At 41.2% G+C, this 24,427-nt stretch overlaps 1 protein-coding gene across 1 annotated transcript in view; it reads left to right on the forward strand.

The window, feature by feature from the left end:
- Positions 1-24,427, forward strand: part of efl1 (elongation factor like GTPase 1) — a gene marked incomplete at its 5' end in the record, with an annotated part of 69,470 nt that overhangs the window by 31,592 nt on the left and 13,451 nt on the right. Inside the window, 6 exons of the mRNA XM_083900375.1 lie at positions 16,709-16,840; positions 17,332-17,479; positions 20,614-20,743; positions 21,389-21,515; positions 22,739-22,943; positions 23,852-24,366. Coding sequence (XP_083756501.1) covers positions 16,709-16,840; positions 17,332-17,479; positions 20,614-20,743; positions 21,389-21,515; positions 22,739-22,943; positions 23,852-24,366 — 1,257 coding nt within the window. The remainder of the gene's footprint in view (positions 1-16,708; positions 16,841-17,331; positions 17,480-20,613; positions 20,744-21,388; positions 21,516-22,738; positions 22,944-23,851; positions 24,367-24,427) is intronic.

Here is a 24,427-nt window from a genome sequence, read left to right on the forward strand (position 1 = left end):
ACTGGTAAGCCAGTTGTAGTTTGTTTGTACCTTGTTGGCTTCTTGTTTAAGCGTGAAATGGTCCCACACTTTGGAAATTTTTTTATTTTTATGGACTGTTTCACTCTCCGTCTCTGTCATCGTGCCAGCTGAAATCCGGATGTGCGGCGTGCGTCTGCTAAAATGGTCCATGTGGAACAATGTGTCCCTGCACTGAACAGGCCGCACGAGATACGAATTAACCGAATACTCGAGGCAGAGTTTTTGCCTCAAGGAATTTTTGTTATCGAGTTACTCGAATCACAAGTAATCGTTGCAGCCCTAGTATATTGCCTACCCCGGCTTTAAGTCTTGATTTGTCTGAAGGACATGTTGCATTTGTTGTCTCACGCTGACTTGTGTTAGTTGAGTAAAATACTGCTTCTGACAGATATATTTTTCAAAACCATGAAGTCATGAAGTGACTTTCAGAGCTGAAATTGAGTTGAGCCTTTGGAGGTTATGTCTGATGGGATTCTGACCTGTGTGTGTGTGTGAGAGAGAGAGAGAGAGAGAGAGAGAGAGAGTGTGTGTGTGTGTGTGTGTTCATGTGTGGCATTAAGTTTTCTGACGCTCCCGACTCATCTGTCTGTTTCTCAGTCGTCCTTGACACAGTTTCCAGTCCTGGCCGAGCCCTACTGGGATCCCACAGCCATGAAGCATTCTCCACCTCATCAGTTCTCTGCTCTCCCCTCGGAAATTTATTGACCACCTCCTCCCTGGTGTCTCGTGCTCTTGCCTCACTTTTTTTTTTTCCCCCTCCTTCACTCTCTCTCTGACTCGGTCTATCTACAAGCATTTCTATCACTCTCGCTGATCTAGATTTGTCTGCATCTGCTCTTCGTCTCCTGAAATGTTGACTTTGGTCTTTGGCACTGGCAGGAAACATGGCGCTGGTTGTGTGTTTGGCATAGCTGGCTTAAAAGATGGGCAGCAGGAAGGAAAATAGTAGTTATTCTCCTTTATTTAAAACATAAAAGGTCTGGTAAGACGTATAAAAAAAGTGTCAGAGGCAAATCTTTGCATTTGCACTGCGATCACTGCTGTCGTTTTGTGGTTTTGTGTCTTGTGTGTTCATGAATTGTTAATGTGTATATAAATTTTGTCATTTGCCGTAGTCATAATCTGATGTAAAATCCAGCACGTGTCTTGACGCATAGCGAGTTTCAATGACGACTGACCGCAAAAAGACGTGCGTGACATGTTCACGTGATTGTTAAAATGAGTCTCTAAAGTAACGCTAAACTTTAAAAACAGAGGCACACATATGCAGTACACAGGTACGCTGGTTGTTTGTAGCGCTGCTCTTTTCGTTTAATAAACAGACCACTCCAGTTCAACTGTAGTCGCACTGACGCAGCTAATGAAGCTGACTGGTAAACGGTGCCTGACTTCGGTGCCGCGGCACGTAAATATGACGTCACGCCCGTCTTTTTTACGGTCAGGCGTCATAGAAATGGGTCATGGAAATTCGTCATGTGTTAACGTGCCCAGCACTAGTTGAGAGAGAGAAGGCAGCTCATGAAATAAACTGCAGAAGAATCGAGATCACATTTTTTTTTTTCACAAATTATCGTGCAGCCCTAGTTCAGACAGAGAAAATATGAGTAGCGCTCAGCAGCAGCAGCAGCAGCAGCTTATCAGTAGAGGAAAACTGAAGAAGAGAGCTGTAGGTGGGTCAACCCTGAGCTGTGTAAAGTTAGAAAGTCACTGGCCTATATAGACATTCAAGAGAGAGGAGAGAGCACAGGAAAAAGGGCAGAGGGGAGGACATCTTCATCTGGCTGTTGACTCTCAGCAGGTGTTTATAGAGCGTGGCGGCGAAGTCCTTCAGTGTTTGACCGTCAACCTACTTTTCCAGCATACCTCCACTGTTTTACCCTGTGTTCAGCAGTAGCCTGCTCTTCTCCTCGTACTGATTCAGGGTGTCCATGACCTCCTCATCCCACAGCATCAGACTCCTATTATGACACTCCATAATAAGCATCTTCATGGCATCCTCTTCCTCTTTCTTTTCTATTGTTCAGTGTGAGCACTGCTGGCCCGCTGCCATCATTCTTTGTCTGAGCCATGTGGTGCAGGCAGGCTGGCAGTCCTCTCACAGCCAATAGATGGCGTGAGTAAGGAGTGAAACTGGGTGTCTGCTCCTCTCACTCGTCTGGAGAGGGAGAGAGGGACTGTAACTGATACAGACTCCAGTCGCACAGAGCAGGGAATTCTGTGGTAGTTAAATAATCAAACTGCCTCCAATAAACACTTTGACACAGTTGCCAACAGAAAGACAGCACATGAGTAGGACAGGAGACATTTCTGTTAAAGTGGAGGACAGTGGAATGAATTCACTTATGATATCGATTGACTCTTGTCCAGCTGGTAAAATCAAATCTTATCTAGTTGTAGCTTCTCCCACAGTGTCATTTATTTCCCATTTATGCCACTAAAGTATGATCCTTTCCTGAATGTAAAGGACAATTCTGGTTTTATCTGTAATGTGAGCTTGTATTGGGCCAGACGGAGGGGTAGTGGCTAGCACCGAATCCCGGGCTGACCTGGATGGATGTGCATGCTAGAGCTCCCCTTGGTCGAAGTGCGTCCTGCAAGTAGCTCTTTCTACATCAGGTGACTCCGCATATTTTAAATCCAAGGATATTGAGGAATATATCGCAGAACGCGACAAACCTGAATATATCTGACCCTTAAATCCCACAGTTTACCCACACCCTAGGGGGCGCTCTTCGAGAGCTGCAGAACTCCAACTCAGGAGAATGCTTACGGCTAAGGTTGGCTCACACTTTCTCTCTGCCTTTTTCATATTATGCAAAATCAAATTTTTTATCATTTTAATACTTTGGGACTCTGAAGGCCCTATGAGTCAGCAAAGTGTGAAAAAAGATGACTCATTCATGTTTTTGTGGTCCGCCTCAGTCTAAGTACAGGAGATAAGACATGGGATGTTCACTTCTGCACTCATTGCTATGTTACAATGAGACATTCCCTGGAATTGTTGTCTCGCGGAGCTCCGCTTTGTCCCTAAAAAACGCGAGAGTGCAGGCGAGGGCAAGAGTATCTGGAAGAGCGGAAATCCGCAAAGTGTTCTATTCTTGGCTGCACAGTGCAGCACAGAGTTCTACACAAACTTCCAGCCTCAGGTGATTTATGTGTCCAGTGGATACATTCTATATATGACAGCAATGTGCCGGTTGGATTTGGCAATTGACGGCTTTTCCAAATGCTAACTGCTGTTAGCTGCCGGAGCCTCAGTGACGCTGACGTAGTTTCCTGTCTCATTTGCATTTAAAGAGACAGGCACAAAAACAGAGCGTTCTGAACAGGGCTGTTTTAGCAGGGTGATTGAACTGCTGTGGTGCTTTATCCTTAAGGTATTTTGACCAAAGCACGTGACAGACATGTTCATTGGACACCAGGGAACTAGATTAACTTGGAGAAATAGGGCATAATATTTCTACTTTAAAGTTGTACAGTCCATAATTGTCACCTCTCATTCTGTGATGCTGCTTGGAAGCAGACAAACCTTCACTTTCCTTCTTTATCTCTCTAACACACAAACATAGGTGACAGACATAGGTGAAATGTTCATAAAAAAATAAGAATTGGTATTGCTCCAACAGTTTTAAACACTAAAGGCCACTGTTGTACATATTTAAAATATACCACCCTTAAGGTGTTAAGTCTGGTGTGTTCAGCCAGAACAGCTTGTGACAGACGAATGGCAAATAGCCAATTTTTAGAATTATAAACAGTTTTAGGTTGGGTTGGCTGACCTTTTTTATTTTATATGTATGTATTAAATAATTATTTACTCGTGTGCGCACCTGTAATCAGGGGAACAAAGCAGTGAGCATGCAGCAACATGTCAAGAGAAACTTGGTGCAGCTTATATGAACTGCATGATGGTTATTGCTGCAGCTGTGCTACAAACTCTGAAAATTATGTATGTGTCATTTGATTCATATGTTTCTATCCTTTTCCTTGAAGGGAAAAAAACGTGTTAAACATTTCTAAAAATGAGTCTAAATTACTGCACTTGTGACATCATGCAATCACATAGATTATGATATAGTTTTCGCCAATAACGCTTCACCATTAATAGTATGTGGTTTACCAGTGAAATTCACAGTATGCTCACATCTAGGCTACATGCACGCGCGCGCACACACACACGCACACACACACACACACACACACACACACACACACACACACACACACACACACACACACAATGCTCTCTCAGGCTTAACTACTTAACTGGGACTTTCCAGTGCTGGGGAAATTCCATAGGACATTAAAAGGGAGCAGATTTCCAAGACTCTGGCCTTGTACCTAATAAAACACGATCCAAAAAAGAACATTTAACAATTTCCAGCCCTGCACTATATTTATTACTTTTCAATCTGCTTTGTTTCCACCACTGCAGCACGTCTTGAACAGCTTTTTGTGTTGTTTTTTTTGGTTTTATTTTATTATTTTGATAAAATGACAGAAAGTACAGGGTAATTCTTGCCATACATTTGGCTCAGTGATGCTTCCTGTATATGACAGTCAGACATCCTCGATTACATCCACCAATGAGGCACAAAGTCAGTCCGACTTCCTGAATCTCTGATTTAGTGGAAACAATATGACCAGATTTCTCTTCAGAACAGAACTCCCTTTCATACATAGGGTTGGGCCATGTATATAAACACTTCGCTGGTTGCAGCTGCCATAACTGAATGGTTGCCATTCACTTTTAAGAGATCAAAGGTCGAACATGTTACTTTCAGATGAACAAACTGTCAGGAAAGGCATATTACCAATGTAAATATACATTAGAGTGCTGAGGTTACATCACAGTCCTTCACTGTGTATTCACACGGAAACAGAACTTGTGAGCGATACAATCTTTTTTTCTTTTTCAGACTTAAAAAGTTTTCCGTAAACATGGCATCATTTCAAAAAATGTTTCATCCACACCAAACCTGCCAGAATGACACGATATGTGCCTGACCTGTACTACTTGCAGCATTAGAATAAAACTGTGACATCCCAAAATTGCGCATTGGTTGTGTACACTGAAAATAAAGGGTGATGTTTTGAGATTCTTTTCCATTCTGGGACCTGTTAGTAGTGTTGTATGGCTCCCAAAAGGCCAGTTCCGTGTGGATCAAAAGCCGATGCGATACAAAACTCCTAAACACCTAAAACAGTTTATAGGCCCTTGTCGTCAGCTTGTCATTATAGTACCATCAGAACCACTTGACCCTGTATTAAAATATGCTGCCATCAAATGTGGTCATTTATGTTCATGAGATGAGCACTTTTGCTTCTGCGTCATATTCGTGACCTGTTAACTCAAAGAATCCCATGACGTTCACGCCCAGATAGCAACATTTTTGTGGCCCATATCCAGGCCCATCTGGTCCACATATACCACATGGACTGATGGCACTTGGGCAGTTTGCTCCTGTTTGCCAGATCCAGGCCTCAAGCTGGCCACTGCATCACCACACGTCAGTCAAAAGTGAGCTAGAAAAAGCGCCCATACACCGGAAGTTCCAATTAACACTGTTATCTCGTTAATGAAGCCCTAAAGTTTCTAAAGAAACTGTTCAGCCACTGCTGAGAATGCTGGGTTTTATTGTATTCTCAGGCTGTGAAAGCGGTCTGAAAAAGCCTGGAATCGTTACGTAAGGATCATTTCTCCTGAGCAGCTGATCCTCCTGCTCCGGGCACTAGTCTGGGCACATCCAGTTGCGTACATTAAACCACAGAAGAAGAGGTGTGGAAGTTTCTCACTTGCGACAGTGTCTTCTAACTCTGGGTCTGACTCCGGGTCAAAGACGTAAAACAATGTTTTGATGATGAGCAGAGGTGCATCCACCGTTCCAGAGGGGGGGCTGCGCTTCTGAGAGCTGGTGTACTAATTACTTCACTTCCAGGTACCTCGCCAATCACAGGACAGTTGAGAAAGTTCATGTTGGCTGGCCAATCACAACACAGTTCTGTTTTCTTGGGGTGAGATTTCGGTCTGAAACAGCACGGCTGACCAGAGAGGAGGGATTTTGATCGGCTGATTTGCAGCAACTAGGAGGTTTTTGACCATAAACACAAGTTAATGTATGCAAGTAGACCTCCATAACTCGCATGCATGTGTGATATGACCACTCTATGGGAGCTTTAAGATAGCCGGGCAGCATTTGTTGCATTTGGATCACTTTAGGCTCACATCCACATTAGCCAGTGTCAATTGTGCTCCATATTTTCCAAATGTGCCCCAATTTATTATTTCAAAAGTATTTCTGAACCAAAGATGGCCCATTTTTGTTTGAATTTGGTCATATTTGGTATTTATGACACGGCCCATTTTAAGGTGCACATTATACACATTATAAACAGTACCAAATATTTGCCATATAACGTTTTAAACATTTGGACCACATTTGCACTAAACGTGTGAGTGTGCGGTTGGTTCCTCATCTTTGCCAGAAGTGGAACACATACGTAACATTACGACGCAAGTTTTAGAAGTAATGCATGTAAGCAAAATGTCATTACTGCAGTGGCACCTCCCCTCAGCTTAAATACACGCTCTGTTAAAGGGTAACTAAACCCCTAAATCACTTTTTTCAAGTGCAAACCAGTGTAAATTGGTATCTCGTGGTTTTGTTTATTCTTCCAGGTCCAAATCTTGACAATGTTAAGTATTTGAATCACAATTATTTTGTTATTAATGTGTGTTCTTGGAAAAAAGGTCAGAAGAAACTCACTCACTTTACATTTTTTGACAATTCTACAGCCATAAAATCAAAATCTGGCAGAGTACCATGATGGTCATAAGGGGGTTAATCATTTAAATCATTCTATTTAAAAGTTAAAGTAAACTCAACTGAGAACTAATGCTACGTTCCAGAGCCCATCCAAACCAGTTGGATGTGGGACTTATCCTACCTCCAACTAGAAAAAGTGCACTGGAATGCCTGTCGAAGTGGGACCTCCTACTCGCGAAGTCGGGGCTGATTGACCTACCCCCACTTCACCAAAATGACGTCGGAGAATAATGGCGGCGCCCATGGAGTCACATGAATAGGCTATAAACTTTACTTTTCTGCGTGTAGAGTTGTTTTAGACACAGCAATTTTATCACAACTTGTTTTTCATGTTATGGCGTGAAATTATGTCGTCGTTGTTATCTGTTAGCATGAAGATATGTAGGGCTACGGTAAAAGTATGACGTTACATATCGTAATGTATCGCTTATAGATATACGGCTTGCTTGTAGTAGACTGAATTGCTGACAGTCAAAATGCCTCTTCAAACATAAAGCGAAAGTGCTGCGATCGTCCATATTTTCTAACATTCGACTTCAATTGCTGAAACTCTTCCAAGTAGGAGCTAGTACAATTCAGGTAGGATACGTCCCACATCCCATTTGTTTGGATGGGCTCTGAAACGCAGCATTAGCTCTTAAGCCAGTTCTCAGTTGTAGTGGAAACCTACAGTATGTACATGCACCACTATTGAAATGTGAAAATGTGGCGGCTTGAGAAAACTTGTGGTAATGTGAGAGCTATTATGCTAACAATCTTGGCCTTTCGCCGAGAGAATGTGGTGAGATGTCAGAGAGTGGACAACATAAACGACCGTGAGGAACATTTTGTTTCAAAGAATTCGGTTTCGAAAAACACCTAAATTGGCGACTGCCTGGATGAGATGAGTGGATACATCACCACTGACCAGAGGTTTTTCCATCACGCTGTTGAGTAAACACACTAACTGCTTTAACATGCGTGTTTCTATGCAAGGTAAAGGGGAAAGAGATGGAGAGATGATCAGGCTGAGAGGAGAAACTTCCTGTTTTTCCTCTTTGAAAGCTACACAGAGCCAATGCAATTAATCTCATTGCTTTAAAATGCCTGTATTTTCCACTTCAGCTCCACTATCAACCTCTTGCTGATCTCTTGGCTATTGTACCAATGGGATTTGGGGCTATTTTAAGACTTAAGGAAAAAAGCACTTCACAGCGATCTCATACGTCTACCATGTTATTGCCAGACTACAGATTTCCTTTCAGACCTGGCAAGACTGACGACTGTGTGTCTCAGAAAATGTATTCTTAAAGGTACAGTAGGCAGGATTTTATTTGGTTTTAGTGATCAATACTAGAGTTCAAGTTCTTTGAAAAGAGAGCCACACGTCTTAATCAGACTTTTCATACAGAAAAATGTTGCACAAAGTGCTTTACACAACAACTCCCCTCATAGACACACACACACACACACGTCGTGCAATATGATGATCGATACGCCAGGGCAAATCATTTTATTTTAATTAACAGATGACGGCGCTCCAAAGTAAACAGTCCCACCTTAGTTTCTCTCACAAATGGCGACAAATGAATGAGGGAAACTTGGGTGGAAGTTACCCGACTGAAGAAGCGGTGATAACGGTGGAGAAAGCTACGTTAACAGATGCACGTTCAATGCATAGACTTTATGCACCTTGCTCTCTATGTTGTGAATAAATAAAGAAAACCCGCACTTTAAACTTTTCATTAGACAGACATGGAGACATATCGCTATAATGATCGGTATCGTCTGCCTTTTATCGTATCGTAAAAGTGATTCCCGGACACACAAAAAACAGCAACACAATGTCAGAGTATCATATACAATGCTTTGGAGCCAATACAATTACATTAAATGAGACAAAACTGACTGGAGACACTGTCATCAACGATGGAAACACTGGGGTCTGGTAAAAGTAGCTAAAATGAAGGGATAAAAATGAAAACTAAAGAGATACAAATACTGAAGTATCATAACATTAAAAGTGTAGTATATAGCATGAAAGAAAGATTCGATTATCTGGAATAAGCGAAATTAGCACATAAAAATAAAATGCAACAAAACACATGTCGATATCGGCAGAAAGTAACCAGAGATAAGAGAGCTTGTCTTCAGAGAGTGTGTCTAACCTTGTATTTTAGACGACGGGAGCTCAGGAATGAAGGCTACAAAAGCTCCCAAAACGTAAGTATTTTAATAACCTGCAAATGTTGTTTTTTTTCAGCCATTCTGCAGGCATCGGCTTCAAAAGAGTTTAAATTTAATTTAAAATGGTTGGCTTAGGAGGATACATCTCCTCTCTGGCCTCTAATGGCATCTGGAAATACAGTGTGTGTGTGTGTGTATATACACACACACACACACTGCGTTTATAGTGCAGAGGTTTTGTTATATCCAGTAAAATATGGATATGATGCCACACATATAGAGCAGACGGCAGGAGTAAAAAGAAGAGCTAAAGTCCACATTCTCACAACAAGCTGCCACCTGACCCCCCTCTCATCACGGTCGATGAGTGACCGGCCTTTTACCGTCTCAGACTCACCTGCCACCTGCTCAGGTTACCGTTTGGTAATCCCCAATAGGGATGGGACGATGCCACTTTTTATGCTCCGCGATAACTTGACAAATATTTATTGTATTGCTGCCAAACTGGCACTGTGGATGCCTATTACAAATATCTTGAACAAGTTCGAAGATCGGTGACCTTGACCTACTTTCCAAGGTCACAGCTGCACTTGAAACTTGGAAAATAGCCAAAAACCGGCACTTTTCAACCTTGTCAACGCGATAACTTGACACATATTCGACATATTGATGCCAAACTGTCACTGTGGATGCCTCTTACAAGTATCTTGGACAAGTTCGAAGATGGGTGACCTTAACCTACTTTTCAAGCTCACAGCTGCACTTGGACGGGCGCATGGACTCAGCGCGGAGCATTAGTAGTTGTCGGCTATCACCCCTCTACTTTGTGTCTGATATCAAAAACTAAAGTATTATAAGTAGATATTATTCCGATACCGTTTATGAGCGCATGAAGCTGTTGACGACACATTTGTGCCGAGTCATTTCAAAGACAAAAAAATATATTTGTCACACAGTTGGAGAACAAATGAACAGCCCAAACATGACTTGGCTAAAATGGTTTTGCTGATTTTTATTTACGTTTTTACAGTGGAAATCCTATGTGATTTATATAGGATTCTATTGGATTCTACATTTTTTTGCCCGATATCCTATCCAGTGATTTTGACCGATAGTCCCCAAACAAATTTGACTAATTTTCACAGTCTTTTATTTTCAAACGCATGTAAATTCAACGCTGCGTTACATACACATTTGGTCATCACATTTGATATTGTGAAAAATGTGGCTCCTCGTACAGAAGGTTGAGAAGCACTGGTGTAAATGGTATAGCCAGTGTGATCCAAAACTGTCTGCAATGAACTATCTCAGGTGTGGTGTGTAAAAGACACAGACAGGTCTGCTGAGCCAAGAATAAAGTGACTAATGAGGCAAAAAAAAAAACTAAGGATTGTTAGCTAACATCAATTAACCGTGTAAATCTAGTGTGAAAAAGTGAGAAAAGCCTTGTTGAGCACCTGCTTTACTGTTCGCTCCACCAAGGAGGTCAAGTCTTTGGTTTCGTCCGTGTGTCTGTCAGCAGGAGAAGTGAAAAGCCAGGAAGAAGAGGGGACTGGGGCATAAAGAAAAGAAAAACATCTTTATATAACCAGAGCCACAGCCAACTGTACTTGTGGTTGGAGGAAATGTCTTAAGGCTTGAGTCATTTCTTAGCTCTGCAGTCGGACATAACCAGGTTTGGTCCCTGGTGTGTGTGTGTGTTCTTGTATTTGTTACTTCTTCAGGACCCTTTCTGGCATAACTATTGACCTTCTCAGGACCAGTAGTCCTCATGGAGACCAAAAACCTGTCTCCTTACCCTCCTTTTGTTAGATACCCCTTCCGTTTTTAACTCGGGTTAAAGAAACAGTCATTCACATCGTTAAAAACATTTATTCTGCTTTGAACGAGGTGGACGTGGTTCCCAGGGTTCCCATGGGTCCTTGAAGTCCTTGAAAGTTTGAAAATTTGTTTAAAAGTGCCCTAAATAGACATGAGTCATTGAAAGTGCTTGAATTCTGTGCAAGACAGAAATGAAGTTGATATTTAGATGATGTCTCCCTTGTTAGTTGCGACGCCACCTTCTGTTTCATGCCCTGCATTGCGTGTTGTACGTAGACAAGGCCTACACAGGACAAATGCCCCGTCCTGTAACAGTGTTGTGTGGACACTGTCCACTATGTCTCTCCACTGTTGACGTGAAATTCCGCGAAGGACAACGAGCGAGTAACGTTAAAACGAGAGCGAGCAAATGACGACGTGATGCCTGGGAAATTAAAATTCCAAGATCTCTGTCTCACCAAAACCAATCAAATTATCAAAAAAATATTATTATTAGCTGCAGCCCTAAGTAGCTCAATAGCTGCATTTCCTTTACACAGACTTTAAAGATATGTAGTTACTGCTTTTTTTCGATATACATTTGTTAGTTCACATTTTCTTGTTTGTTTTTTTGAACGGATCGAGTCCTACGATAAAATGCATCCTGTGTCAGTTTCTCGATGCCCTTCATCTTGGCCTTCCTCATTATAGTTCTATATTCAGCAGAACATATTAATTTGTGAGGATTCTTTCTTTATTCTAAACTTTTTCCCTTGAATTTGAATTCCACTGGGGTTGGTTGTGATAACACAGTCTAACAATTATTAGAAAACTCTCTGTGCAGCTAATTAGTGGACATTCTTAGACTGTAACTTCACCCTGGTTCATATTTTCTGTCCAGCGTTTCTTAAGAGTGGGAAACCTTGTTGTGAGATGGAGGCCATGGTTCCAGTGCTGTCAGTGGCCATGGTTCAGCAAGTTGATTTGCAGTGAATAGAATCGATGTATAGAGTAACCAGCAAATTCAATCTTACCTTTGTTTTCAGACCAAAATTTAATATAAAAATCCAGCATGTGAATGTAGCCCCGGGTGTAATTTAGCGTCCAGACAGCGAAGCAGATGTGAATACAGTTGAGATGATCTGTGAAAACGATCAGGAACAATGTCTAATTGAGTCAAATATTCCTTTTTGTGCTGGAGTCATTGCATGTCTGCCTCTGGCCATAATTTCCTGCACATTAGCCAGGCATGTATGAGAGCATGTGTGCGTGTTCTCATTCGCCATTGAAGTACATTCAAGGGATGATGTGTTAATATCTGCAGAGAGTTCTGTATCCACGCTGCAGCCCTTCAGATGAAGTCTGTTATACGTCTGTGAGCGGCACTCGCGGGCTCCTTCGAGGTCCTCCGAGTTCACGTTTCTCTTCCTCGGGTTTCACCGTTCTTTGTCGGATCCAAAGGCCTCTGGGGATCGAATCACCTTCGAGTAATTACAGTGTCGAGTTACGTGCACGGCGGCCAACAATGTACCGCATCTGCTCCGACAGTCGACAGACTCTAAGCCCCGTGTGTCTGTTTGTACAATCCCCGTTTGCAAACTGCGCTGTGCATGAGATTAAGTGGTATCAGTGAAACAAAGATGGAAAAATTCAACTTTTCCAACTTTGTCATGAGAACTGTGGAGTTTGTAAGGCCAGTGGGATTTGGAGGCTGGGTGCTGAATAAAGATCAGCGTTTCAGCCCCTTGTGTATTGAGTAACTTAATCTTTTGATCACATCAGAAATAATTTATATTTGAGACAACGTTAGAGGAAAGGATAGGAGTGATTAGTGGTGGTGTGCTGAGAGGACGTTAAGAGGAAATTAAAGTCGTTTGATGTAGTGTACATCCATTAAATGAAGCTACAATTTGACCGTTTCTCTTAATACTTTGTAGAGCTGCCTGCAATTAGCAATTATTTTCATAACTGATTAACCTGTCAATTCTTTTCTTGATTAATTGACTAATCGTTTGGTCCTTAAAATGGATCCCAAAGTGGATCCCAACGCATTTTTAGCTTTTTCACAAAATATCTTGCATGGACACAGGAGCTGCTGGTCTACAGCTGTTGTAAAAGGCTGAATCGTGAAGGTTATAAAATGCTCACTCTTCACACCAAAGTCCATAGAGGAAAATCAGTCTTTTTTTAGCTTACTGGTGTTGCTGCTCCACAGCTGCCTCATCTGGTAAATATTTATCACTTGGGGAGATTCAAACAAAGTATTTCACACATCAAAGTTACACATTCAGACTTACTGATGGAGGCAGCAGTGGGTCAACAGCTCCTGTGTGCTGCCATTTCTCCTAGAGATTTTTTTAAAGCAACTCAAATCTATGTTCTCTGTTGGAAAAGGCTGGAAACTGAAGTTTGCAAAGTGCTCCCTCTTCTTCTTCACTAAAGTCCAGAGAGAAAGTTTGTGTTTTAGCTCGCAAAGACACTGGAGCAGTTGATCAGTTAATGATGCCTTAATTGGTAAGTTTGTGTCACGGAGTTAAATCCAAATAAAGGATTTCAAACCCAAAAGTCAAATAAGTAACACATTTAAACTCTGTGATGGAAGCAGTGGTGGATGAACAACTCCTGTGTGCTATGATGTGAAATTGTTAATTAACCCTATGGACTTTGGTGTGGGGAATGAGCGGTTTCAGTGTGCGGTTACATTACCTCATACAAACAAACCTTGAACTAGCCCTTTAAACCCACAGTAGGTCTCTGACAAACAGCATGGCTTCTTCTCGGCAGCAAATGTAAATCGCTGAGTTACCGCAAACTTGCTGCAGTACCTATCATTTACTCAGCTGACTCAAGAAACAGACCAGTCCTTGCCGTTGAGTCATTGTTTCACCATAGTCATGATGATACAAACAACCCTGAGGCTCATCTCTGTTGTGGTTCCACAGGCAGAGCAAGGGAATGGAAAATAAACATGCAGTAACAAGAAACCCTCCAAAAACCAACACAGTCATACTATTTCAACATGGGCAACATCACCTATACATGAAAACAAACTTTAAAGCAGAGTGGTGATGCAGCCTCCCTCCACTGTACCCACATCCTACTCCAGCATACATCCAAACTCACAACACAGCAAGTCATGTAGTCTGAACTACACAGTGTTGATACAACTTAAAAAGTAATGTAGTGTGAACTGCACAATGTTGCTACGATTTAGAAAGTCATGTAGTGTGAACTGCAGTGTTGCTACAATTTAGAAAGTCATGTAGTGTGAACTGCAGTGTTGCTACAATTTAGAAAGTCATGTAGTGTGAACTGCAGTGTTGATAAAACTTAAAAAGTAATGTAGTGAACTGCACAGTGTTGCTACGATTTAGAAAGTCATGTAGTGTGAACTGCATTGATAAAACTTAAAAAGAAATGTAGTGTGAACCGCAGTGTTGCTACAATTTAGAAAGTCGTCTAGTGTGAACTGCACAATGTTGCTACGATTTAGAAAGTCGTCTAGTGTGAACTGCAGTGTTGCTACAATTTGAAAGTCATGTAGTGTGAACTTAAAAAGTAATATAGTGTGAACTGCATTGTTGATAAATCCTAAAAAGTAATATAGTGTGAACTGCATTTTTGATCAATCTTAAAAAGTAATATAGTGTGAACTGCATTGTTGATAAAACTTAAAAAGTAATAGTGAACTGCATTGTTGATAAAACTTAAAAAGTAATGTAGTGAACTGCATTGTTGATAAAACTTAAAAAGTACTGTAGTGTGAATTGCATTGTTGATAAAACTTAAAAAGTAATGTAGTGTGAACTGCATTGTTGATAAAACTTAAAAAGTAATGTAGTGTGAACTGCATTGTTGATAAAACTTAAAAAGTAATGAAGTGTGAACTGCACAGTGTTACTACGACTTTTAAGTCATGTAGTGTGAACTGCAGTGTTGCTACGATTTAGAAAAACATGTAGTATGAACAGCACAGTGTTGCTATGATCTAGAAAGTCGTGTAGTGTAAACTGCAGTGTTGCCATGATTTAAAAAGTCATATAGTTTGACCTGTACACTGTTGATTGATTTAAAAAGTTGTGTAGTATGAAACCAAATGAAGGTAAATCAGGAAAAGAAAGCTCCATCCCTTTGTTTAAAAATATGTCAGTTGTAGTATCAGTTTGCTGTACAGAGTAAAACAGTTAAAAAAAAAAAAAAAAAAAAAAAAAAGTACATGATCTTATAAGGAAAAAATTTGCCTTCTGTGAAATGTTTGTGATCATAATGATGTTTTTTTTCCAGAGCTCAGTATTTGCTCAGGTGGTTTGTATAAAACATTTGAGAACATGTTGCTCCTCTTCTTGCCTTCATTATGAATTTGCTTTGAATTCCGCAACATGTCGTTGTGTTGTCGTGTGAGAACATTCCACTGTGTGGAGATGTGTTGTGCAATAACTGCAGAGTGGATGTAAACAGACCCCCGGTTCTATAAACTCTGTAAAATCCACAAGAACTATTCTACCAGATGTAATGTATTCTTTCAAGACTCTGCCTCTGGGAAGTCAGACCTCCCTCTCTGTCAAAGCCACAGCTCCACAGAACATTCGTCCGCATCACACAGAGATGTCGTTTTATCAGTAACTTAGAAAATCCAATTGAAAAAGTCTCGAACAAGCTTTTCAGCTCCGTCTCTGTAACTGCTTAGTCAATATTATTTCACTTAACTATGTATTAGATACACTTTGTTTGGTATTTTAGTGTCTATCTTACATTTGTCTTGTACTGTATTGTTTGACAGCTCTGCATAAAGGAGTAATTCAGGTAGTCAGTTTGAACTGTACTGTGTCTGCCCCCTGCACCAAGGACCAGGTCAAACCTAATAAAATCTTATGCCCATTAAGTGTATACTATCTTAAGTAGGGCTGGGCGATATATCGAAAATTTATCGTTATCGAAATTTACGACAATAATCGACGTCATTTTGCTGTTATCGATACATTCGATAATTCAAAAATAAGAAAACAAAGCAAAAGTTGTTTTTGGCTGTGTGTGTAGGTAGGCAGGCTACCTGTATGTTCATGTCCATTTAAGACACTCGGACACTTGTATCATGCAAATGGTCAATTATGCAAATTAGGCGATGACGTCATTTAGGAACTTCAAACTTATAGTTCATTTATCGTTATCGAGGTGAGCTGCTCAATATATCCTGATATTGATTTGAGGCCATATCGCCCAGCCCTAATCTTAAGTATATTTTCACTGCTTTATCCAACTGTGAGACGACCTTTTTCAACAGTCAATAAACCACTCACTCTCCCAAACCAAAGTCCATACAGAAAATAAGCAGTTTTACATCACAGCACACAGGATTTGTAAGTTCAATAAGTTCACATGGTTGATTTTGTGACTCCGGTGTTTGAAACCCTTTGTTTGGATTCACCTCAGTGACTCAAACTTACCAAACAAGGCAGCTTCTGTGTCTCTGTGAGGTAAAACCACTGATTTTCTCCATGGAATGTGGTGTGGGAGAGAGGGCATTTAATAAAGTGACACATTGCTGTTGGAAAAGGTGAGACAACAGTGAGATAAAGTGGCAGCCATGTTGTTAAGATACTGTAGAACTGGGGTAGTTATAGATTTTCCTTTTGCAAACTGGATAAAATCTGTCCCTGGTTGCAGTTACAGCTGCAGCTTGTTTCACTGCGACTACCTGTGGCTGTAAATATCTTGATACAAGCTGGAGCTGCTTATATGCTGTGTGATGTGGAGAATGTGAAAAAGAAAGGAACATCTCAGCTGGTGTGGTGTGGTATATGGGAATAATATCACATCTACCAACAATCCAAACGACTCAACCTCTTCTGATCCCAGAGTAATTCATTGTCTTTTGTTCTCTTGTGTTCTCACAGGTATTGGAGGTCTGGAGGATTTTGTCTTGAAGTCGGCCACACTCTCGACGTCCGCTGCCTGCCCGTCCTTTGCTCCACTCAACTTTGAGGCCACGCCCATCGTACGGGTCGCCATAGAACCCAAACATCCAAGTAGGTCAAGGAGTTGTTTTTGCATCAGTCAGTTTTTGAAGCTGTAAAAAGTCTGCTAACTTTTTAACAATCGTATTCACTCACCTGTCACTCACAAGCTGTCACAGAGTAGAACTTATTCCCTCTTTAGATTTGTCCAAATTCATTGATCTGCCGATGCAAACCACCCCCACCTGATGTCCATCTGGTCAAAGCTTCTCAAATAAAACAATGAAAGTCTTGTTTTTTTTGTCGCACTAGTGAATTTTAACATTTTGTAACATTTGTTTTGGTCATGTATGTCATGTTGGCTCTATTAGTGTTGACTCACAGCAACAAATGAGTGAAACAAAACTGCAATTCACACTGAAATTAAAATGGACTTCAAGGTCCAAATTCCAAAATTCCAGCAGAGCTCACCTGTCGAACCCCAGAAAAGAAACACTGCTTTACAAGTCACTAGTTTGTGTGTTTGTGTCACAACGATTACATACTGTGCATTTCATGATCAGGTGAGATGCCAAAGCTGGTGCGTGGGATGCGTTTGTTGAACCAGGCCGACCCATGTGCCGAGGTTCTGATCCAGGAAACAGGAGAACACGTCCTGGTCACTGCTGGTGAGGTTCATCTACAACGCTGCCTGGACGACCTCCGAGACAGGTCAGTGAGTGTGTGTGACATCTGGAAACATCTGTGTGTGTGTGTTCTACCAGTCCTTCATCAAAGAGTGATGTGTTGTTTGTCAGAGATGGTCTACAGGTTGAAATAACCATGTCTACATGCCTCAGTGCACTGAATTGCTGCCGTGTGATGACATTGTGAGCAGTTGAACAGGTGTACTTGTGTGTCTGTGTTTGCCTGTGCAGTGTTGGTCGCGTAAATTGTGTGGTGATAAATTGAGCTGCTCAGATCTGGGTGTGAAGTGATTTGTTTGCGTTTCCAGCAGCATCATTATCTGGCTTATCATCACATATTGACTGCTGTCTCACTCTGTCTGTGTAACTGTTGCCCTTCTCAGAAGCACTACATGAGCTCACTGACAGACATCGATTGATACAGAATTATCACAAGGACAAATTTGTTTTCATCGTACTGACAAATTAAGCAGAGACTCAGAAGATAGATGACCTTTTTTTCGGGTTTTTCCCACAACAACAACAACAACATCAATGGGGCTTCATTCAAGACACTTTGATTAAACAGCATCCTGTCTGGCAGCTTTAAATTGCCCAGTAAATACAGTCAGCATTGGGTGTTAAAGCTGATGTCGGCAACATATTTAACCTGTCAGCATAATGTAAATCAAGTGAAGTGAGAGAGAACTAGACATCTGTATATCCTCTAGACCTGAGGGAAGTCTGGCACCTGACAGGAGAATTTGACCAATCACAGGGCAGTTTAGAGTGAAAGGGTGACTCCGATTGGCTCTTTTTTTTCGTCCACGTCCTGTCAGTAAAAAGGTCACTGGGGCTGCAAGGATTTATAGATGAATCAAATTCTAAATTAATTCTAAATAATTTAATTATTAACGAAAGAAATCCGTTTGAGTGGTTTTGTTTTTAGCAGTTGAAAACAAACAATTTACAGCTTCTTAAATATGAATGTTCTCTGGTTTCTTTGCTCCATATAATCATTATAACTGAATATTTTAGTTCTGGGACAGCGTTTATGAGCATCAGTCATAATTTAGGAAATATTTTTGGACATTTTATGGACCAAAATCAGCTGTCAATGTATGGCGAAGGTTACAGGCCACTTCATGTTTTGTGTCGAGTGCTCGAAATTAGCCAAAATTAAACCGATGGTTGCCATGACCACACCCTTTTGAATCTGCAAGATCTTTTGATAACTTTTCATTTTTTTTTTTTAAATCTCGGTACGATTAATGTGCTCACACGAGTTTGCTCATTTAAGACTTCCTGTTGAGTTGAGCACATACAGGGACTGTCCTCCGTTTTCTGATACCACGTGGATATTTGTGAAGAATCTGCTCGTCCTGTGATCTGAGAGTGTACTTTTAAGTTTAGGGCTCAGGTACAGAATGACCTGGATGGCGACAAAACCCAGGCATGACATCATTTTGTCCCTCAGAGCATCCAGTTATGTCTTATACTATGAGTCTGGCACTGACACTATGAAGTCATGCAATGCTTTAATTATGTGTTTTAATAGTTTGATTCTTGCGGTCGTGTTCGGGGAATCATTATATCTTATGTTTCATGTTTTTTTTAATGCTATCGTGTGAGGAAAATCACCCCTGTGAGGCTTTACATCCGTGAAGGTGCTTGAATTTTAATGTGTTTTCAAGGTTTGAAAATGTGCCTCAATTTTGAACAGCAGGTGACATATTTTGAAACTTCTTTGTCGTTTTAATGTTACCAAAACACAAAGTTGGTGGCTCATAAAATAACGTAACACCGTAAAAAAGAAAAACTGATGTAATCATTTTGAATATGTACTTAAGTGTTGTTTTCTATGGCAGAGTAATAAGTAAGTACAGATAAGAACTGTTTTTGTTGTTGAATTTGTATGTCATGTTCGAAGTCATTTACATAGGAAATCCAGGTTCTATTACGAAATATAATATACTTTCCTTTGAGGCCCCTCTTTTTAGCTATTTCACGTCAGTGCTTTGTTTCCTGTGTCTCTTGACTGTGCCGTTATTATCTCACCAAAAGAACATTGTGTTGCGTTTACTGTGTTGGCTTTATGAAGGTAGTACAATGTGCAGTGTAAAGTGTCTGTGTGTCATTCCAGGAACTACTAAAATGATTTTTGGCAGATTTCACTCCATTGTTCACTGATGGACAAATGGAGACAGTTTTCTGTCTTGACTGATCGCCGGATCCGACGAGCGCTTACACACTCTCCCGTGTCTCAGCCAAACACAAACATAAACACAGACATTCTTTTTTTAGGAATGACCCAGTCAACCCGGGGTCACTGGGTCATTGGAGAGACGAGGAAGCTTCTGTGTTGTGGAGTAAAGCCTTTAATTCAGAGAAGGGCGGCAGTTAGACAGACTAATCAATATGGAGGTTATGTCCTTACGTGTAGGAATCAGACAACTAAAGCCAGTGAATGATAACAATTAAAGCTGCAATAGGCAAGATTTGTCTGGTAGCGTTATTTTGTTTTTACTCAAGCTCTGTAACTTTATTAGTGCTGGGCACGTAAATGGCAGTTAACGGCATCAACATTAACGCATGACACGTTTCCTGCCTGGAAAAAGACACCCGTCACGTCATGTTTACCTGACTCCCGATTGTTAAAATGAGTCTATGTGCCTCTGTTAGGCTAAATTTTAAAAACAGAGGCACACATACGCAGTACACATACAGTTATTTGTAGCGCTGCTCTTTTCGTTTAATAAACAGACTGCTCCAGTTCGACTGTAGGCCGCTAACGTCGGTAAAGGAGCTAACAGAGCTAACTGGTAAACGGTGCCCGGACCCCAGTGCCGCGGCACAAAATACGGCGTTACTTTAGAGACTCATTTTAACAGACGGACGTCATGGGTGTCTTTTTCCGATCAGTCGTCATGGAAACGCGTCATGCATTAACATTACACAGTACAAAATGTTATACATATCACAAACAAACCCGTTGTAGATTTAGCATCTACAACAAATCAAGTTGCCCTCCCATCTCAAGCTATCAGCACATTCGGTCCTAGAATTTCAGGAATTTGTTTGTGGAAAATCCTTGAAAAGTCCTTGACTTTGATGTCAACGACAGTCACTGTCACCAGCATCAGTCAGTAACGAGAGTTTGGTTTGCCCGCCTTTTTACAGGTTTGCCAAAATTGAAATCACCGCGTCCAAGCCCATCATTCCATTCAGAGAAACGGTGGTGCGTCCTCCTAAAGTGGACATGGTGAACGAAGAGCTGGGAAAGCAGCAGAAAGTAGCCATCATTCACCAGGTGAGTCTCTCTCCGCTCGGCAGTTTTAATGCTGCACTCACTGAGAAATGTTTGACATACACGTAAGCCCAGGCCAATGAAATCATTTGATTTAGCATTAAAGCTGTCGTGTGTAACTCATAAAGTGCAGCAAATGACCATTCTAGCTGCAAACGTCTGGTTTTTAATATAATATGTACATAGGTGTATAGAGGCCCTTTTCCAGTGTTCTAATGGTACATTGTGTTTGCTATACATGTTAGAAGGCTATTGGATGATTAGAAAACCCTTGTGTAATGATGTTGGCACAACTGGTTCTTTGACAAAAGCAAAGTTTGAAGGGCAAAATTATTATTTTGAATAAAAATCATTGTCTTGTCAATGTCTTGACTATATTTTCGATTCATTTTGCAACTCTTTTAATGAATAAATGTGAGAGTTTTAATGGGAAACACAAAAACATTGTATAGGTGACCCTAAACTTTTGATCGGTAGTGTATAAGTAGGTAAAGGGTTCGATACAGATCCAGAATGTTCTTCTCGATCCAGTAGATCAAAAATGTTAAAATCTCATGTTCCGGTATGTAAGAAAATGCAAGTGACAAAGTGTTTCAGCCTTGGTAGAGGTCTGCGCTCTGAGTGATCTTTTTCTTTATGCTCTCGTAGGTGAAAGAAGAGGCCTCACAGAGTCGTTTTTCAGACAACTTTCACGTGGACCCCAATGGTCTGGTGACCCTCACCACTCCCAACAGGCTGGCCACTGTCAGTGTCCGGGCAATACCGCTGCCACAAGGTAAGACCTGGACATAGAGTACACAATGAAACAACAAGAATATGTTTGCCACTGTATCTCACCGTTAAATAGAAACTGGATATTGTCTCACTTTGTAAACCGTTTAAAGCTCTTGCACCAAAGTCCAGAGAGAAAATTGTCGATTTTACTTCAACAGCATACAGGAGTTTTTGATCCATTGCTGCCTCCAACGCTTAGTTAAAATATGATGTTTTGTGACTTCCTTGTTTGAAATTCTTTATTCAGATTTACCACAGTGACACAAACTTGGCAAATGAAGCAGCAGTGGACCATTAGCTGCTGTTTCCCTGTGTGCAAAAACGCTAATTTTCTCTATAGTCTTTGGTCTGGAGAGTGACTGTTTCCAATCTTATCTTTCTAGAGAGTAATAATTATGGTATTGTGATCCAACAACAGCAAATTGGTTTGACTTTAAGTCCACATGGAGGAGGAAGTTACACTGAACAAAAATATAATTTGCTCTCATTTTTTTTTAATAGAACCATTTATCTCCAGATCAATTCTATGTGAAGGAGATGTGTTGCACTGTGTGAGGGTAATGGTGGTCACACCTGACTTGTTTTCTGACCCCCCCCCCCCCCCATAAAGCAAAACTGAATATTTGAGAGTGGCCTTTTATTGTGGCCAGCCTAAGGCACACCTGTGCAACATTCATGCTGCCTTATCAACATCTTGATATGCCACAGCTGTGAGGTGGGATGGATTATCTCATCCACTAACGCAGATTTAGAAAGATTTGTGAACAATATTTGAGAGAAATGGTGATTTTGTGTGTACAGAAAATATTTTAGATATTTGAGTTCAGCTCATGAAGAATGAGAACAAAAACAAAAGCGTTGCGTTTATATTTTTGTTCCGTGTGCATTTATGAGACGAAAATGTGAATTTCCCCAGTTGTTCGTCATCGGGAGAAAAGAAAATGGAATGATTTAATGTCAAACCTAAAATCCACATCAGTGCAAAGATTTCACAGCAGTGTTTTTGCTGTCAGTTATATCATAAGTGGTATTCAACCATCTTTGCTAAGTGTCTTCCTCCGTGTTTTGCTTGGGGTCAAAATCTGCCTGGATGACCATACTTATCAACACCAAAATAAAACTTGAAAAAGTATTAATTGGAGAGGTCGAAACAGACTTCCTTAAACATCTCTCAGTTTTACTTTTCTACGAATCCATGTTCATCGTTTAGTTTTGTTCTGACAGAGGTGACCGGTCTGTTGGAGAGGAGTTCGGAGCTGATTCGGACCTTGGAGCAGATGAACTTGTCCCTGAGGGAGGGCAAGAATCTGGACATCAGTGTCGGCACCATGGAGGCTATAGCTGGACTGAAGGCCCAGCTGGAGAACCTGCTGCAGGGGAGGAGGTGGAGGAACGCTGTGGAGCGAATCTGGGCTTTTGGTCCACGCAGGTCTGATGACACTCACCTCAGAGACATGGACATACAGAAATGGTTGACTGATGATGAGAAAAACAGAGAGCAGAGTTGCGTGACCTCTGTAAATCGCTTACTCTCACACACCAGAGTCCATAAAGAAAATCAGCATTTTTAGTTCACAGGACACTGGAGTTTCTCGTGCATACACTTTTCACATTTTCACGTACATAGAACCAACACCCGGATCACAAAATATCACATTTGAACTGAGTGATGGAGGCAGCAACTCCTGTGTGCTGTGATGTATAATGGCTGATTTCCTCAATGGATTTTGGTGTGGGAGAGTGATCGATTTACAAAGTCTCACAAACAGGTTCTTTAAATGGCATAAACTTAAGGTGTTGTGAATTTAATGAGCATTTTAATGAAGCTCTCAGGAAAATGTACAACAAGCGTTTACTTTAATGTTAGATTATACACAGAGCTGGAAGTGTATTAAGTACACAAAGCTACAGCTGATGCAGTCAAATACAACAGTCCTGTAATGGATTATTCTTAAGTGAAGGTGATAATATTCACGTTTAATTTAAAATAACAATGTTGTATAATGATAATTGTTGCATAAATCATGTCTCCTATGTCAAAACATAATGAGAAGATAATTATTGCAGTTTCTTGCTTGTATTATGACAATAAGATTCTAAGGTCTTTATTCTTGACACTGAAGGTTCAGTGTGTCTGATTCAGAGGGTTATCCAGCAGCAGAAATGTAATAAAACAGTTATAAAGCATCAGGTGCGCTTCTAGGCTGTATGTGATTTGGAATGAAATGCATTCAGGAAATCAGCAGTGATGCCCAGTTCTGATGCTTTCCAATGACACTGCTCAGTCTTCGTGGACCTCATCTGTGGTTTTCACCATGTTGTTGTTGTTATTTTCAGGTATGGCCCAAACATTCTGCTGAACAGTGTTGAGGGCTATCAGAGGTCCTCAGTGTGGCAGTGTCTGAACCAGGCTGGTGAAGTCCGCGAGGCTGGAGCTCAGGCTGCAGGCCTGCGAGACTTTGACAGCAGCATCATCAGCGGCTTCCAGCTGGCAACTCTGTCGGGGCCCATGTGTGAGGAGCCACTGATGGGAGTTTGCTTCTCCATGGAGAGATGGGACATCCAGTCTTCTGTCCCATCTCAGAATCAGGACTCACCACTGGACATGTCTCGTGAGGGTTTAGCAGAAGGTCACGAGACATCTCCTCAGTCAGAGGGCACAGCAACAGCAGCAGGTCTGAGCCAGGCCAGACGGAGGACAGACGCTGCCTTTACCGATTGCTACGGTCCGGTTTCCGGTCAGCTGATCGCTGCCACGAAGGACGCCTGCCGTCACGCCTTCCAGGCTCAGCCCCAGAGACTCATGGCTGCCATGTACACCTGTGAGATCATGGCCACGGCTGAGGTGCTGGGTAAGAAAAACATGGTTGACAAACATTTTTAAATCTGCAAACTCAACTGTTGGCTTCACTG

This window comes from Microchirus variegatus, assembly GCF_963457635.1.
Source record: "Microchirus variegatus genome assembly, chromosome: 14".
Classification (NCBI taxonomy): domain Eukaryota; kingdom Metazoa; phylum Chordata; class Actinopteri; order Pleuronectiformes; family Soleidae; genus Microchirus; species Microchirus variegatus.